Source organism: Polistes dominula, unplaced genomic scaffold (genome assembly GCF_049000335.1).
Source record: "Polistes dominula isolate Pdom_NZ unplaced genomic scaffold, Pdom_raw_medaka contig_277, whole genome shotgun sequence".
Taxonomy (NCBI): domain Eukaryota; kingdom Metazoa; phylum Arthropoda; class Insecta; order Hymenoptera; family Vespidae; genus Polistes; species Polistes dominula.
Genome location: NW_028301009.1, coordinates 194018 through 213299, shown reverse-complemented (window position 1 = coordinate 213299; position 19282 = coordinate 194018). Strand labels below are relative to the sequence as shown.

Here is a 19282-nt window from a genome sequence, read left to right as displayed (position 1 = left end):
CCAGTTAGAATATTGTCGTTGTTTATAACAATATGAAAAATTTTATATACGCAACTTACACGGCATGATAAGGGGCATTTTTTGGCTTGAACGTTTTTTGCGTGGGTGGAGGCATAGAGGAGATTTCCAGGTCACCCGCATTTTTTTAAATGAATATTATATATTTTTTTTAATAGGATGTGATGGCAAGTGTTGGACGAATTCAACGAGCTATTATTCAAGGTCATGCGAGGTCAAATGTGGTAGAAAATAAAGTTTCTTACATTACAAAAGATGTTCGAAGTGGTGACCGTTAACGCCAAAGCAAAGTTGTAATCTTCGTATTGCTGCATCGCGTACATGTCTTATCATTTCTAAAACTATGCTATTACAATTTGCAACTATTCCTTCTTTCATGTTTTCTGGTGTAGTGGGTGCTTCTTAGTAAACCGCATTTTTCAATGCTCCCTATAGAAAAAAATCTAGTGGGGTTAAATCGGGAGAGCGAGCTGGCCAAGAAACTACTACTCCACGTCCTATCCATTTATTTGGGTAAAGTTCATTCAGTGCATCTCTTACACTCCGCGCATAATATGCTGTACATCCGTCGTGCTGTAACCACATCATTTGGCGAACATTTAGTGGTACATTTTCTAATAAAGTCCCCAATTGATAGTTGCAACATGTAATAGCATAAGTTTAGAAATGATAAGACATGTACGCGATGCGGCTATACGAAGATTACAACTTTGCTTTGGCGTTAACGGTCACCACTTCGAACATCTTTTGTAATGTAAGAAACTTTATTTTCTACCACATTTGACCTCGCATGACCTTGAATAATAGCTCGTTGAATTCGTCCAACACTTGCCATCACATCCTATTAAAAAAAATATATAATATTCATTTAAAAAAATGCAGGTGACCTGGAAATCTCCTCTATTCCTCCACCCACGCAAAAAACGTTCAAGCCAAAAAATGCCCCTTATCATGCCGTGTAAGTTGCGTATATAAAATTTTTCATATTGTTATAAACAACGACAATATTCTAACTGGACAGAGATATTGCCCCACCCTGCATATGGGGCATTTCATGTCAAATCAACTATTCGATTGTGCTGAAACTTTTCTATCATTTGCAACTTCATTAAAAACCTCTTTAAGAATTTTTTAAAAACATGACTTTTTTTGTTTAAATAGATGGAACTTTGTCAAAAATTGACTTATTGGGACGTTTCTTTTAAATTTTTTGTTTTTAAATGTAATTTGTAAAAAAAATATAAAAACAAATATATTTGAAGTCAAATTCTTTAAGAAATCTAATTTTTTTTGAAAAAAAAACCTTAAATTTGCGAATTTTGGTATTTTTGATTCATTTTTTTTCTTATTTTTTCCTTTTAAACTTTGATTCATTCTGAACTTAATTCATACCTTCTCCAGATGTGCCAACATCTCTTTTTATTTTTGTTTCTAATTTAAAAATTTTGTTTCTATACTAAAATAAACTTAAATAAGCATATGTAAATATTTGTAAATCTATTTAACACTAGATTTACGAATTGAGCCAATTTGACTCATTGAACATTTGATTATTTTATATATTTATAAAATTTAAATACTATTTTTTGAAAACTTATTGGTTTTTAGTTACGTAATGAAATATACGTAAATATTAGTTCAATTCCTTTACTCAATCCTTTATTCAAACAATGTTATTACGTCATTAAAAAATAATGAACAAAACATCCGTAAATCTAGTGTTAATGACCTTAGTATAATTATATACTATCGAAAATTATAATTACAAAAAGATTGCAATGCACTATTGGTTAATGTTTGTAGTCAATAAAATTAATTAATTTGCAAATAGTATATTGTTCTAAATTACAATAATTTTTTACAAGAAAACACCCATCATTGCTTGGTATAACGGTATAAAACTGCTGAGTTTTTGCAATGCTTGTTGTATTTAAAAATCGATCATCTAGATCATCTGCAGCTTTATTGTAGTTATTAATTGGCGAAAACTTCACCGTTTAGGGTGTTTGTAAATTAATTAAGCGATCAAGGAAATCTAAATAAATTCTTAATTTTATTGGCTACAAACATTAACCAATGGTGCATTACAATCTTTTTGTAATTATAATTTTCGATAGTATATAATTTACTAAGGTCGTTAAATAAATTTACAAATATTTACATATACTTATTTAAGTTTATTTTAGTATAGAAACAAAATTTTTAAATTAGAAACAAAAATAAAAAGAGATGTTGGCACATCTGGAGAAGGTATGAATTAAATTCAAAATGAATCAAAGTTTAAAAGGAAAAAATAAGAAAAAAATAAATCAAAAATACCAAAATTCGATAAATATAAGGTTTTTTTCAAAAAAAAAAAAAACGAAATTTATTAAAGAATTTGACATCAAATATTTTTTTTATATATTTTTTAAAAAGTAAATTTTAAAATAAAAAGTTAAAAAAAAACGTCCAAATAAGTCAATTTTTGACCAAGTTACAGTTATTTAAACAAAAAAAGCCATGTTTTAAAAAAATTCATAATTTTTTTTGAGTTAGGTAAATAAATTTTAAAAAATTCATAATTTTTTTTGAGTTAGGTAAATAAATTTAAAAAAATTCATAATTTTTTTTGAGTTAGGTAAATAAATTTAAAAAAATTCTTAAAGAGGTTTTTTATGAAGTTGAAAATGATAAAAAAGTTTCAGCCAAATCGAAAAGGGTCAAAAGTGGTCGATTTGACGTGGAATGCCTCATATATATTGTAGATATTGCTTAGATTTATAAGAATTAAAATTTTATCGCTAAGAGTATGTAGCACTGTGGTCTTGGAAATGATATTTCAGCAGGTGGACAGCCGGCAAATGCAACAGCAGTCAGTGGTAAAGTCCTAACTGGAGATCTAGATAGTAGCCTTGCCAGTTTAGCACAGAATTTGACGATTAATAAAAGTACTCAGCCACAAGTTAAGTAAGTCATTGCTTCTTATCTTTTTTTTCATACAAGTTTATCGGAAAATAGTGGAGTTTTTAATTAAATAAATTTCTTTTAGGGGAATGCAATGGAATTCTCCTAAAAATACGGCTAAAACTGGAGGTCCCGCTGGATGGACACCACAACCGATGGCAGCAACCACAGGGGCTGGATATCGTCCTATGGTGAGCCTAATTAAATCGATAATTGTTCCTTAAATTATTATCGGCACGTATGTCATGTATGTAAATAAGTACATCACACATTGTCTTGATTCAGCTTTTACATTAGTGTTAAAGCTTCTGGATTATTGGGTTTTATGTACACCAAATGCATTTCTATTTCTTGTTTTGGCTAATTATCATGCACACAACACATAGTCAAGGTAGCACTAGTTACGTCACATAAAAAGTACGGTATTTGAATTTCTTTCTTTCTCTTCTTTTATGATACAAATTAAAATACTTCTATGAAGTTATTGAATAAATTTAAAAGTCAAATATGACTTTAAGGAGCACGATTAGTGCTTTTTCAAGTTAACTTTTATTTTTTTTAAAGAAAATTTCTCTTGATATATACCTAAGATATTATAGTTCTTAGGTATTTATAAATAAATTTGTACAGAGTTCTTCTACCGTTTGGCAAATTTAGTTGTGATGCATGCATGGCATATGGCATGTTACCGGCTGTTCCAGGGTCAAGGAATGACGCAACTTCCTCCTGCAACCACGTTGGCCTTTTCCCCACAGACAACTCCAATGGTAAGTTATGTTTCTTTAAAAATCCTATTACGGATTAGAACTTGGCCTGAGCTAACTAATTTTTTTAAAACAGTGGTGTAATTCAATGATTATAAACATTAATGTCGATGAACTTCGTTCAATATTATATCTTAAATACCACTGAATTAAAGAATTTGATGGTGCATATCCTTATTGTATATTACTTATTAATCCTCACTTTACAACTACTGTTTATGTGCTATCTCAACTTTGTCACTAACTCTTTTCTAATAATACTACACAATGAGAATGTTACATCAAGCTGTATGAATGTTACCAGAACTGATTAAATCACATTTCAATTACAATATTCATTTTTGTTTGGCTTAGCACTACAAATGCCTTGATTTTAGAATCGAATAAAAAACAATCACAAAAGTATCTAATTCGTATTTTATTTTAGATGTAAATAAAATTCAGAAATATTTTTTAAAATACTCTATTCAAATGAAATTAATTGTGTTTACAAATAGTTTCCTGTTTTGATGTGTACAGCCTCTTAGAATGCTGTCAAAAATAATGAATATAATTTCCTTAATACTCATTTTTTCGAATAGGATACAAATTTTTATTATTTTCTCACTTGACGCATTTCTGGTTTATATAGGGTATGCAAGGTATGCCAATGGGCATGCAAGGTATGCAAAGTATGAGGCCGATGATGGGTGCAATGCCAGGGCCTACTACTGGAGGTGGTGGTATGATAGTTGCGGGTGGAGCTGCACCAATGATGATGCCTAATGCAAATCCTATGATGGGTGCTAATCTTCAACAGCAACAGCAGCAACAGCAACAGCAGCAGCAGCATCCACAACCTGCTGCTCAGCCACAAGGCAATGCTGTTCAACTAGATCCTTTTGGTGCTCTATGAAGAGACTAGGTATTTGTTTAAAACATTTACCGTAGTCCATAGACACCGCAATCGATCTTTTATTTATTTTTATCAAAAACTAGCCCAAAAGAAAAAATAATTGCAAAATTACGATCGAAGAGAGACCTTCATCGTATTAATAATATTTTATGTTATTCTATTTCAGTAAAATATGCTCTATAGTCATAATTTTTATGCTTTTTATGTCTGTGATTAATATAACCATGATAACTGTATGAATAAATTCAATTAGTTAACGTAAAAGTTCATTGAATTAAACAGATATATGAATAATTTCACGCTACTTAGCAGAATAGTAGAGAAAATTGTGATTAATATATATCTATCTATATATATATATGTGCACACTTATACATATTCACGTACACATACGCTATATACTTATGCTAATTAAAATTATAATTTTAATGTTTACTATATTCTTCGTTTATAATTTTATTAAATACGTATTACATCGGTTCGAAATGTTTTTTTCAAAAACATAAAATTTCTGTTTCAGGATTTCAAATGGAATGATAAAAAGGAAGATTTTGTAAATACTGTGTAATATGCTTAGAAAATATGCCCTTTTGATTGATATCGATCTAGGTTCGAAATGTTCTAACCGTTGTTGATATCGACCTTTGAACTTCGTTAAAAAGCAGACGCTGTTCGTCTCTCTCACTGTGAATATGGTCAATACTTCTATCATTATTATTCTCGCGCGATCATTCGATCTTGAGGATCTGCTACTTGTATGTTACAATTTGCCTTTTGAAATATTGTGTTGTTTATTAAATGTCATTTCAAATTGTAAATCAAGATGTGCTGTGTTCTCAAGATGATAATAATAATAATCGAGAATCTTTGTTATTATATAACAAATTACCGTTTAGAATCGCACAAACGTGCATACGTATATGTGCTGATGTTGCTACTATTCCTACACTTGGATTTGCTGTTTTTACATATTTATGCAATTGTCGAAAGAACAAGGATAACAATAGCTCTGCGAGTGTGTATTTCGAAAAAGCTTTGTAATAATTTATTATAATCGTGCTAAATGAAAAGACTCGGATAGAAAGGTATGAATTATAGTTAAGTAAATTCAGGTGGAGCTTAGTGTGATTCTAAACGTTTAGGATGATTAGATTAGGTATATACAATTAGCTGTTTGCGTGTATATCGGTATCTATTTTACGATAAATCATAAAAAAAGAATTAGGAAAAAAGCATGTAAAATTCTCGTTACAAAAGAGATATTTAAATAGTAGTTTACATTGGGCATCGATCTAGCGTATTTGTATTTATCATATATTATATATATTATTCCTTTTTTTAAATTGTCTTATTTTTTTTAGAAATCATTGGTTTTGGTCCAAGTGGAGAAGTTCACAGTTATCCTATGTTGAAGTATTAAATAATATAATAATAACGATTAATGTGTGAACTAAAAAATATTATAATTAATTTAGAAATAATGATAATAATTACGTTATTTTGAGATATCAGGTGACGCAAATATGCATATATATACGTATGTGCATGGATAGGAAAAAAAATAGTAATAATTAAACAAAAACTATTATATGTATATATGCGTATAGGAAAACCATAATTCCATGGAGTTTTCGAGACAATTAATGATGAGAACGAAGAAACGAATATATATTGGGGTATTTCATAAATGTTCTCTTTATTGTACTATTCCAAACATCTTAATTAGATAGTTCATTATTATGTATACACGATTAATCTTAATTTAATTTTCTAGATATTTAAGAAGACATAAAGAATGAAAGTAAAAATAAGGTTATACATACGATGCTCGTAAACAAAAATTATAGATGTACCCAGAATCAGCGATGATTTAGTATTATATACTATTATATATATATATAATACATGCATATAAAGATATATCTAAATATATAAATAGTAGATAAAAATACTGTTACAAAAGGTCTAATTAATAATTTGCTCCGCGTACGCAGTTGACTGTGTAGAGATGAATATTTAAATTAATAATAAGTGTATGTTGATTGGAAATACATCAAAATATTTTTCATAATTTTGTTAATATCATTAATTCCTTAATAATTAATTTAAATTATTATTCGAATGTATTGGTCAAAATTCAGACATTAAATTGCATACGCCGAGTAAATGTTCTATATATTATGTAAAAAGAAGTTGCCGTGTACAGTGATAGAGAGTAATAAGAAAAGTAATAGTGTTTTTTTGAGAGACGAAGATTGAAGCAGCGTACACACTAAAGTACTAGTCTATCTTTATGCAAAAGATTTCTCAAAAACAGTACAATGGTTATTGCAACTTTGGAAGAAGACCAAAATTATTTGTCAACAGATAATGATTATTATTATTATTGTTATTATTATGATAATAAAATGTTTAGCTGATAGATACATGGCAGGTTCTGGCTTGGCTTATTACTGAATTTATTAGAAATTTTCATTCAAATAAAGCAAGAAAGAAAATGAATGAAAAGAAGCAAAAAAGAAGAAAAAGCTCGCAATTATCAGGACAGATTAATTTTTTCAATTTTTAAGTTATATATTGTATTATTTTTTTGATACTTTATAAATTTAAATTCAATATCTGGATAATAGTGAACTTGGTTAATAAAACTAGCTCGATTATATTTTATAAATTATTTTTTGTTTTTACTGTTCATTATTATTGTCAATGTTTATGTAAAGAACAAAATATTTTATCAAAGAACTTTGTCTTGTATTATTGACTGCAGATTTTCCGTGACTGTCGAATACGATCTTCCTGTTCGTTAATGCTTATACGTATATTTCTTTGTGGTCTCTTTTTAAATATTAATTCAATTATATATACACAGATACATACATATATACATAATTTATCTCTTTTTTATAAACTACTCGCGTTTTTATGTATATTAAAATACGAGATAGTTTTATCGTAATTTATGAAACACCTGAGTACGTTTTATTGTTTTAAAATATTTTATTGATCACCTTTTATATTTTAGGATCTATTGAATATCATTTAAATAGGCAATTCAGTACTATTTAGTATATAAAAAAAAGAAAGAAATAAAATAACAGAAATAAGTTGAATTGTATATTTCGTATGATTTATGATAATTTGTATAACAAGAAATGCGAGCTAACGAACGAAAGAGAAAGAGAAAGAGAGAGAGAGCGAGAGAGAGAGAGAGAGAGAGAGAAAACGTTATTAAATGTCGTATATAAAATTACATAATTAATAACTCGTGATCAATATGAGTCTAAGATTATTTTGATATATCATATTTTTCCTCCTTTATATTCTTTTTACTTCCTCATACATCAATGATTATCATTGTTTCGAAATACTTCGTTTAACGTTTATGTAAATGTCATTCATGTAGTTGTAAGAATTTCAAGGCACGTACTGCAATAACCTATATTCTATATTCGGTGAAATTAGTCGTATTAACATTAAATATTTATACATGTATATATATACATATATACATAGTAGAATTCCAGAAAATATCTCCAGTAGGTTTAGCACAATAATCATATAGCTCCCTCACTCTTTTTTGATATTCATGAACCCTTTCGTTACGGCATGCTTTTGCGCGAATATCATTCCATATAAATTCGCTAATATTAAAATATCTTTGCAATGTATACGAACTCTATATGGGTCGCTAGTAACGAAAGGGCTAGTACAATAATTATCGTTAGAACAAAGTTAAATTTTATCATTTAAAGATTAACGAAAAAAATTTAATTGAAAATTAAAGAAAAATGTTCCCATATGTATTAACATTTAATAATGCTAATATTTCAAATAATCTTAAATTTATCTTATCGATCTAGTCTTTTTTATTTCATATTGATAAGAATTGTTAAATTTATTAAGATTTTTATCAAGTATACCCTATAAAGATAAAATGAAATTCATTAAGTTTTCCCTGACCAGATAAAAAATATTTCAATTAACCCTTTTGCTCCGGAATGGTTGAGACAAAATATAATCGCTGGATACGGAGCGTTTTGTTTTTTCATATTTGATCGTGTATTTTTGAGGAACGTATATATACGCTCTTCGTACATTATTGGTCATTTTTCTAGGGCTGATATATACGGCCATCGGAGTGAAAGGGTTAATAAATGAATGTATCTGGAAAAGAATGAATGAGAAGTGTCAAGAGATTTATCTTTGCCAAGATTAATTTTAGAAACAATAGTGTGACATTTGTTAAATAACTATTATCTTTATAAATAATGTAACTTTTTAATTAAACATTTTTAAGTTTTACATGTCAATATTTCATAGACATCTACGAAACAAAAAAAAATTGAACAAGTAAAACCCCACTAGATGATCTCATTTGAAATTAATTTTCTTTCAATATTTTGGCAGCAAACATATCTCTCGTAGCGATTATGTGTATCGAATGTTCGTCGAGAATGATTTTGAGAACAATAATATCTTCGAAATTTCTTCAATCGGTAGATAGATAAATAAATACATAAATAAATAAAACGAGAAATTTCTGTAAAGCGTACAGAAAAATATAGTAATACATGAAAAGTATAATATATTTGATTCATTATCGATTGTCGCGTAACGTTTTGAACGCGTATTCCTATCGAAACATTAGTTCGATCATCGTATGTAATATGTTATTAATTAGTCGACGTATATATAGTTGTATTATTAGGTTCAATGAATGTAAGAAAGAAGGTCGCAGGTCGATCCTTAGATGATAATAGTGTACAACTACTACTCTACTACTACTATTACTGATCCTTTAACTAACTTTAAACAGTCATGTTTTTAAAGACTGAAGAATATAAATTGAAGAATATGCAAAACAAAACCTTCATTTCTAATCTATTAAAAAAAAAAAAAAAAGAAACAAGAACAAAATTGCGAAGACGAAAGGAACATTAATTACATAGTGAAATTAATAGAAATAGACAAATGGACGATTATGTGTGCCGATCGACGAATATTGAAATTTCATTTTAGAAACACAAATTGCAACGATTCTATGAATAATTATATATATTTAAACATTTTTTTTTTGAGATAAAAGATAAAAAAAATTGGAGGACAAGAAAGTATCATTAAACGTTTTCCTCGTAATAATTAAAATACGACGAAAGTTGAAATGAGTAATTTTAATATATTAAATAAATAAGATAACAGGGCAATTGTCTAAACCTACTGGTAATTATAATAATGTAACAGGACAATATTATATGTATTATTCCGCACATTATAGCGATCTTAGATAAAATTTAGTCTAACGATTAACGACTATTCAAATACCGAGATGGATCTATCGAAATTCGATCGTTTTGTCGCCATCACCATTGCCATCGTAGTTGCCATCGCCGTCGCCGTCGCCGTCGCCGTCGCCGTCGCCGTCGCAATCGCCATATTGGTACACAAGTAAAACTTTATTAATACTACGCGTATATACCAATAATCGTTTTTGCTTGTACTATTTATGCAACAAAAAACAAGATGATAAGATAACACGTAATAAAAAAAAGTGTTAAGATATATAAGTTAAATATATATATTGGCACAAAGAAAGAATAAAAAACAGAAGAAAAATAAAAAAATAAAAATCTTTTCTTTGATACAACAATCAATCAATACAAAAAATTTTTGATTAATTTAACCCTTTCGTTAGGGCATGCTTTGACACGAGTATTGTTCGATTCTTATGAAGTTTTGTCGTTCGTATGAGGCTTTGCATATGTGACCAGTGTATGGGTCGCTAGTAACGACAGGGTTAAAAAAATCGAATTTTTTCATTGACAATGAATAGAATGCATTAAACAATGTAATAGTTATATATTAGAACTTATATATATATATATATATAAAACATATGCCTCTGTAAATGTGATTAAAATATAGAAATCGTTGCGCAACAACGATGAAATGCAATGTATTTCGTGATATAACGTGAAAAAGGAAAGAATGGAAAAGTAAGAAAGAAAATGTATCTATAAGAAATTTTGCGTCATCGGTTAATTCATTAAAAAACAAGAAAATAAAACATAAGATTCTCGATACATCCCATTGTTTGTCCAATACTAATATACGTAATTACATATGTATTGACGTTTAGCAAAAGTCAACGACCCCCTTTTTGAGAATTTAGAATCAAATTTTTGTATCGATAAAAAAGCATAATGATTAGCCAACAATGCCTTCATGTTGTATAAATGTCCATGAAAGAAAGAGAGAGAGAGAGAGAGAGAGAGAGAGAGAGAGAGAGAAATGAGAAGGAATTAGTTGGGAATTATTATAGAGTCATCTGAAGGTTGTTCACCCATGCATCCATAGCAAACGAATTAAATGGACCTATATAAAAGAAATACTAGTGATATGTTAATAATAGAAGTCAACAAAAAGAAAAAAAATACTAGAAAGAAAAAAACAGAAAGGAGATAAACGAAAAAAAAATATGAAGAAAGTTTGTAAGTAGTTGAAAAAAAAATTAAAAAACAAAGTTATATTGATACAGTGTTGAGATAGTAATCGAAAAATATCTTTTTAGAGATTCATCGAAATTAAGAAAAAAGTGAATTATGGCTAATTTATATAAATTCCTATATACAAAAAAATCGTGTGTGTAGATCACACGTGTTAGAAGTGAAACCTTCAAAAAACTAATTTTCGAGAAAATGAGACGAGTGCACAGTATCAGAAGTAGGCTAATTTACGGTTTATTTATTATAATATTGTTACCATATATAAAAAAGAGCACCGGTATGATCTTGGTGTGGAGGTAGCTGACAAAAATTATCACTTTCCAAATTCTAGCAATCAAGATGAAATATGCCGAATACGATAGCGAATAAATAAACCTAAAAATCGTAGAATTTTTGTTGACGTCCTAACCTAAGTAAATATAATATATTTTTTTTTGTGAAACTCAGGTATATGTGAATCTTTATTTGAATTTAAAATATCCTTAATCATTGGTCAATACAACCAGGTATTTTACTCTTGCAACTAATTCCTTCAGATGTTTCGACAAAGAACGAAACAATTTGGGTCATATTTTTTCCGTTTGATCGAGTTTTATAACGATTCTAATAAAGTTTTCTCTTCAAAAATCGTTGTAAAAGAAACATCTAGTGTTAATTCTGAGCATACGTCGAGCAAGAGCTCGCCCAGCTGTGTCTCAGGCTATTGCCTATTACACGTGATGTTGAATGCGTAAAACCATTGCAAAGAGAACAATGACCGTAGATGTTATGATCATTGGGGTTGGAAAAACCCCCTCTTCACCATTTCTGGATCATCAGAGAGGTAGACCGTCCCAAGGCTGGGAAGTGACCCACTTAGCCGTTTTGCTGGCAAATCATTAAGATTTATTGTAAAAGAAGCAAATTATAATTCAATAATATTATTATTATAACTATTAATTATGGCATTAGAAACTCAAAAGGTCATTGCCGCAAATACAAAATCCCGCCAGTGTTCCCATCCCTGAACACGACCTTTCCATTCGCGGTCTTCGTAGCCTATTTCCTTAAGGCCGGCGATACATGTAAACGCCTAAATTTTGACCGTTTTTCAGAGACTTATTTAAAATGGAAGGAATAAATGAATCGTTTTGAAACTCAACATGTTTATTCATTACATATTAAAATATAAAAATCTGATTTTTTTTTTTTTCAAAATGACCGCCGTAGTAACTAATCTCCTGAGGCCCTCGCGGCGAAACGCATCAATCATGATGATTTTTAGCTTTAGTTACAGCAATCTAAAATTAAAAAAAAAGGTCGGAGCGTGTTCATAAGACATGTATCTTCTAGTTGAACTAAGGAAAAACTAAAAAGTCAAAAAATCGTAAATTGGCACGACTCAGACAAAAAAGTCTGATTTTTAACTTTTTTTGAAATGAAAACTTCTTTAGAATGGGAGTGATCTGAAAAGTAAATAAACAGTAACGCAGCAATAAAACGAAGCTATGTAACGAAGCTATGAAACGGCTGCTATACTAAATAATGAGAGAAAGAGAGACAAACATATAGGATTTAGCCTGCGAGAGAATGAGACGGAATATAGCTATACAGTATTTCTTCCTATTCTCGGTCTCCTCTTGATGCTATGCTTCGTAGTTATCGCTCCTGGTTTTATATGTGTGTGTTTGCGTGCGACTGCATACTACAAAGGGTGGACTCATATTATTTCGATCCGATACCTGTAGGTAGGAGCGATAGAAAGGTAAAAGAATAAACAGAGATAAGCACGTAGGTATGCGACAAAAGTATAAGGTCCAAACCAACCGACGGTCGAAATAAAGAAAGAAGGTGCGTGGTCTGTTTTTATTTTACCAAAAGCGGTATTTCTTTTTTATTTAAAAATGTTTCTATTTTATTGAAAAATTAGTATTAAATTATTTATTTCGCAAATATTATAATAAATAATTATGAAGTACATAGAATATATAATAATTGTTGTGTCTGAAATATTAAAAAAAAAAAAAAGGATTACCAGATACATCAGAGAAAAAGAATTAGAGAATACTGTGGAATAAATGAGAAGCAGCTGACAAATTCCATTCAAAGCAAGTAAATTACTGTCACATTTTTATATTTTGCTTCTTTATAAAATATATTTGATGCATAAAGACAAAATATGTCTATTAAATTTGATTTTTATATGTTTTTATAAAAAATATCCAAAGAGATGTACTGACCCATGCATATATGAAAATTATAGTATAAATTGTGATATTTGCGTATTTAAGAAAATTATACTAATTTTTCAATAAAATAAAAACATTTTTAAGATGTTGAACGCCCAGCGTAAATCGGTGGAGCTTACCAAGGAGCTGAAATTTGAGACTGAAAGTGTAGACAGTTCGATAAGCTGAGAGAGCGATACGATTCAATGCATTTTTAAGATTTTTCGTTGTTCAGATCTTTATTTAGACGAGAGTATTTAAAAAGATAAGTTTGTGGTCCAAAGAATAAGGACGAGATATGTTATAAATAATAAGGGTCTCGCGAAGTGTGGTAGGCTGCAGAGTTGAAAAAACATTTCTAGAGAATATCTTTATTAGATCTTTCATTGCATTTGACCTGAACCTTCGTTCAGTCCAGCAGTATTTTCCATATGTTTTTCGTAACGTTTTTATTTCATATGTCCTCAAATGTTTGTTATATAGCGCAAAAATGTAGATGAAAACGGGAAATAGAAAACCATACTAACAAAAAAAATTTTATACCTGAGTTTCAAAAAAAGGATTATTTATTTTTACCTAATTTCTGACGAATTATATTTCCTTTGATAAACATCCTACCATTTTTGTTTCTATCTATGGCTATTGCATCCAGCATTCCGTTTTTATTGCTTGAATTGTGGAAAGTGCACTTTTTATCAGCTATTCCACCCAGAGACCATACCGGTGACCTTTATTATATATAGTAATAATATTATAATAAATAAATCCTACAATTATCTTACTCTTAAAACTGTCCATTCGTCTCATTCTCTCGAAACTTAGATTTTTGAATCCCTTTCGTTCATTCCCTAGATACGTGTACCTAGTATTTCTGTACAAAATTTGGTAAGGATCGGATAAATGGTCTGGACGCAGCGAGGGCAACCGTTTTAAAAACGTGAATAGGAGAAATTAACATTTAAAGTTTTGGTAACTTACTTGGAGCGCTACGGCGCGCTCCGTTTAAACTACTACAGTTTCGTAAATAATGCGCGGATCTTTACCAAAATTTGAAGAGATATTTTTGAAATAATATTCTTTCAGAAAATCGAAAAAAAATCGAATTTTTTTTGTTGACGTGTCCCCTTAAAGAGCCACAAAATTTTTTCTTGCCAACAATAAATAGTACTTGCATAAATAAAGTTTTTTTGATAAAAAAAACTAATCTATTTATTCATCAGTGCCTAATAGACGGAGAGCTCGCAACCGATTTTGGAAAATAACTTACGCACAGAATTTTTGATCTGCAAAAGGTTGGAACGGTGTCGACAAAAGTGGTCAGAAAAAGTGGAGGCATTCGTGAGAAATTGGGGTGCAAAGTATGAGAGCGCAAAACGCGGTGCGGCGCGCCGGCTAAAGGACTGCTCTAGTTTTTACCCCGTACATGACTCTCAACTCCTGATGATTTACCTGAACGTTTATAAAGATACAAAGAACGTACTATTAAAATGTCAGAAGTCAATTAAGAAGAATTCATACATTTACTTAACTTTTAATTTAAATTTTAACAGAATTTTACAAGAATTTTATTATCTTTATTAAAAACAGTTAAAAAGGTCAAGTATAATATAATTACAAATTCATAAGTTGATCAATTAAATACAAATTTGTGTAAAAAATGTAAAAATCCTAAATTTATTTGTAGCCAAGACAATTAAAAAAAAAAGTTTTATCGTGCTTAATAAATCATTAATAATAATCAATCGGTTTCGATATCTTCATCACCCTCTTTCTCCTCGTCATCCTCATCGTCCTGATTATTCTCATCCATTTTATCATCATCATAATCTGGATCTTCATCGCTATCATATTCGTTCTCTTCGTCTTCTTCAGCTGAAAAAAGTACGTAGTTAAGTAAATGAAAATAATTATATACTTAATAAAGAGTCATCGATCAAAATTTACCTTTTGAATTATCGTTTTCCATAATAATATCCTCTACTGAAGATGGTAATTGTTGACCTTTGAACCAAACAAAGTCATATTTATTTTCATGTAATATCCATCCTGATTCTTCGGCCCCGAATTGGATTCCATCAAATTCAGTAGCATTTTTCCACACGTGAACAATATAGTTCGCTCGTTTTATTTGCTGTTCGAGTTCGTTGTAGCAAGGTGGCAAGCAAGAGGCGTCGAAGTTTTTTAAATTTTTTTTTAAGAAAGCTTCTGTATTTTTTTAACTTTAAAATTTCGAAGAAACATGTGAAACCTTATATTATTTATTTTATCATTAAATTCATATCCATATATAGTACAAAGGAATGGCTCTAATTTACTATTAGTATCATCATTAACGATTAATGAATCACCTAAGCTAGCAAATGCTTTTTTAAAATCTTCTCTTTTCTCGAGTATTTGAAAAGGACGCTGTTTACCTTTTCTAAAAAAGGCTGGATTGTAATCACAACCTGTAAATGCGTGAAATCCTGGCAATGCTTTGCATAAATCTAATCCTAAAAGTTCGTGAAGCGCATTTACATCTATGATATGCTGTGTATTAGAGACTCCACAATCAATATAAATTTTTGTTTTTATCGTACTACACGATATTTATGTGGAAATATTTATACTTTTAATATTATGACTTGCTTATTTATTATTGAAAGTAGAATTAAAAATAACTAGTATCGTTATACTAAAAAGTTGTTGCAAAGAATTTTTTTTTTGTTATAGAGTTCACAGCAAAAAAAAATACAAGTAAAGTGTATTGCTATGTATTTGGTTGTACAAGCAAAGCTTGTCGTGATGAAAAAATTAGGTTTTTTCATATTCCACCTCGTAAAAAATAATTTGTTTATCGAATAAACAAATTTGGAGATAAAGAAATGATTGAAAAACATATAGATTGGGTACGAGCGCTAAAAATCGGAAAAAGTATAACTCCCAATATGAAGGTCTGTTCACTCCATTTTATTAAAGATGACTTCTTACCTTCACGTGAGTATTTTCAATAATTATTTTTTCTGGTTATTATAAATTGTTTAATCAATAAATTTACACATATTTATATTGTTTTTGTGTATTGTTATAGCTAATAATTCAACTCGAACTTATTTAAAAAAAATCATGTGTGCAGATCACACGTGTTAGAAGTGAAACCTTCAAAAATCTAAGTTTCGAGAGAATGAGACGAATGGACAGTTTTAAGAGTAAGATAATTGTAGGATTTATTTATTATAATATTATTACTATATATAATAAAGGTCACCGGTATGGTCTCTGGGTGGAATAGCTGATAAAAAGTGCACTTTCCACAATTCAAGCAATAAAAACGGAATGCTGGATGCAATAGCCATAGATAGAAACAAAAATGGTAGGATGTTTATCAAAGGAAATATAATTCGTCAGAAATTAGGTAAAAATAAATAATCCTTTTTTTGAAACTCAGGTATAAAATTTTTTTTGTTAGTATGGTTTTCTATTTCCCGTTTTCATCTACATTTTTGCGCTATATAACAAACATTTGAGGACATATGAAATAAAAACGTTACGAAAAACATATGGAAAATACTGCTGGACTGAACGAAGGTTCAGGTCAAATGCAATGAAAGATCTAATAAAGATATTCTCTAGAAATGTTTTTTCAACTCTGCAGCCTACCACACTTCGCGAGACCCTTATTATTTATAACATATCTCGTCCTTATTCTTTGGACCACAAACTTATCTTTTTAAATACTCTCGTCTAAATAAAGATCTGAACAACGAAAAATCTTAAAAATGCATTGAATCGTATCGCTCTCTCAGCTTATCGAACTGTCTACACTTTCAGTCTCAAATTTCAGCTCCTTGGTAAGCTCCACCGATTTACGCTGGGCGTTCAACATCTTAAAAATGTTTTTATTTTATTGAAAAATTAGTATAATTTTCTTAAATACGCAAATATCACAATTTATACTATAATTTTCATATATGCATGGGTCAGTACATCTCTTTGGATATTTTTTATAAAAACATATAAAAATCAAATTTAATAGACATATTTTGTCTTTATGCATCAAATATATTTTATAAAGAAGCAAAATATAAAAATGTGACAGTAATTTACTTGCTTTGAATGGAATTTGTCAGCTGCTTCTCATTTATTCCACAGTATTCTCTAATTCTTTTTCTCTGATGTATCTGGTAATCCTTTTTTTTTTTTTTTAATATTTCAGACACAACAATTATTATATATTCTATGTACTTCATAATTATTTATTATAATATTTGCGAAATAAATAATTTAATACTAATTTTTCAATAAAATAGAAACATTTTTAAATAAAAAAGAAATACCGCTTTTGGTAAAATAAAAACAGACCACGCACCTTCTTTCTTTATTTCGACCGTCGGTTGGTTTGGACCTTATACTTTTGTCGCATACCTACGTGCTTATCTCTGTTTATTCTTTTACCTTTCTATCGCTCCTACCTACAGGTATCGGATCGAAATAATATGAGTCCACCCTTTGTAGTATGCAGTCGCACGTAAACACACACATATAAAACCAGGAGCGATAACTACGAAGCATAGCATCAAGAGGAGACCGAGAATAGGAAGAAATACTGTATAGCTATATTCCGTCTCATTCTCTTGGAGGTTGCAACCCCAACGGCCGCTTGCCGCCGCGTTTCATTTTTTTAAAATCACTTCCTTTTCTAAAGAGGTTCTCACTTCAAAAAGTTGAAATAAAAATATCTGTGTTAGCATAACAGCTGCTAGCCTCGGGGAAGGAAAACTAGTTTGTAGTGGTCCCCGGGGTGGGTGGATCCCAGTCACCACGACACAGCGCGTCCTCAGGTTGCGGATAGAGGAAGGGCCTCTTGGTCCTGCATAGGCACGTAGATTAGCTGCGAATTAATTAGATAAGCAGTCGCGGACAGCCGACCTGGAATTGGCCCTCTTGTTCGGGGGTCGGGCGTAGGTCTGATTACCCCACACCGTAAAAAGACTTTTATCACGAAACAATGAAACCGCCATGGATTCTACTAGGGTAAAATTTTCCGGAGGTAAACTAGTCCCCCGTTCGGATCTCCGGGTGGGGACTACTTTTGGGAATTCGTGTCAGATAAAGTCGAAAAACGGAAGGGAGTTTAAAGTGAGCATCTGGAACGTGCGAAGTCTGTCCAGACCCGGGGCGCTCCAGGTGATGGTCGGAGAGGTCGAAAAGTACGGGGTAGAAATCCTCGCGCTACAAAAAACTAGATGGGCCGAGGAAGGTTCGGTCAACGCGAGGGCGTATACGCTTTACTATGGAGGATTAGAAATTCATAATTTCGGCGTCGGATTCATGATTAGGAAAAGAATACTATTCGCGGTAAAAGACATTAGGTTTATAAATGAAAGATTAGGATTGATCATATTGCAGGGGCGATGGTACAAGATCGCGATTATAAATGTGCACGCGCCGACGGAAGATAAAGAGGACGAAGTTAAAGACGGGTTCTATGAGGAACTTGAGCGCCTCGTAGATTAATTGCCGAAAGATTACATTAAGATAGTCGTGGAAGATTTTAACGCGAAAATCGGTAAAGAAGAGTTTTTTAGACCAACGATTGGGCGTAAGAGTCTCCATGAGGAAAGTAATGATAATGGAGTAAGAGTAATTAACTTTGCGACCGGAAAAAATCTCATCTTTAAAAGCACGTTTTTTAAACACAAAGATATTCATAAACAAACTTGGATTTCCCTGAACGGAAATACGCGTAACCAAATTGATCACATTCTGGCAGATAAACGACGACACATGAACTTACTAGATGTTAGGACGTACAGGGGGGCGGATTGCGACTCGGATCATTTTTTGGTTATTGCTAGGATGAGGGAACGCCTTTCCGTAAATAAGGCCAATGGACAGCGGATAGGAAATAAACGGATAAACGTGAAAAAGCTTACCGAGGGACAAAACGGAATAAAGTACGCGGCCGAA

The 19282-nt window shown here is 30.5% G+C and overlaps 2 protein-coding genes and 1 long non-coding RNA gene across 23 annotated transcripts in view; 2 read left to right on the top strand and 1 right to left on the bottom strand.

Moving 5' to 3' along the window:
- The window catches only part of lap (phosphatidylinositol-binding clathrin assembly protein lap), a 33516-nt gene extending 25624 nt beyond the window's left edge, over nucleotides 1-7892 (top strand). For 17 of the 21 annotated variants that reach the window (XM_015334103.2, XM_089174071.1, XM_089174070.1 and 14 more), the window contains 5 exons: nucleotides 2844-2967; nucleotides 3050-3155; nucleotides 3666-3731; nucleotides 4360-4632; nucleotides 5144-7892. In XM_015334103.2, the coding sequence (XP_015189589.2) occupies nucleotides 2844-2967; nucleotides 3050-3155; nucleotides 3666-3731; nucleotides 4360-4623 (560 nt within the window). In that variant the 3' untranslated portion in view covers nucleotides 4624-4632; nucleotides 5144-7892. Of the gene's footprint in view, nucleotides 1-2843; nucleotides 2968-3049; nucleotides 3156-3621; nucleotides 3732-4359; nucleotides 4633-5143 lie in introns of those variants that run through there. The other 4 variants (XM_089174072.1, XM_089174079.1, XM_089174080.1 and 1 more) reach the window with 4 other exon arrangements.
- Nucleotides 7347-17906, bottom strand: LOC149032037 (uncharacterized). Its single transcript, XR_016177075.1, has 2 exons — nucleotides 15278-17906; nucleotides 7347-15205 (listed from the first exon to the last, which is right to left on the bottom strand). It is a non-coding gene; the product is annotated as an uncharacterized LOC149032037 (long non-coding RNA).
- Nucleotides 17907-18331: 425 nt separating this feature from the next.
- Nucleotides 18332-18829, top strand: LOC107073599 (protein CFDP2-like). The gene has a single exon (XM_089174064.1). It carries the CDS (start codon nucleotides 18332-18334, stop codon nucleotides 18827-18829), a length of 498 nt encoding a protein of 165 aa, XP_089030190.1.
- Nucleotides 18830-19282: the final 453 nt, after the last annotated feature.

Bases quoted from the DNA above. Each gene is read 5' to 3' on its own strand.
- LOC107073599 (XM_089174064.1), top strand. From the start codon at position 18,332: ATGGATTCTACTAGGGTAAAATTTTCCGGAGGTAAACTAGTCCCCCGT.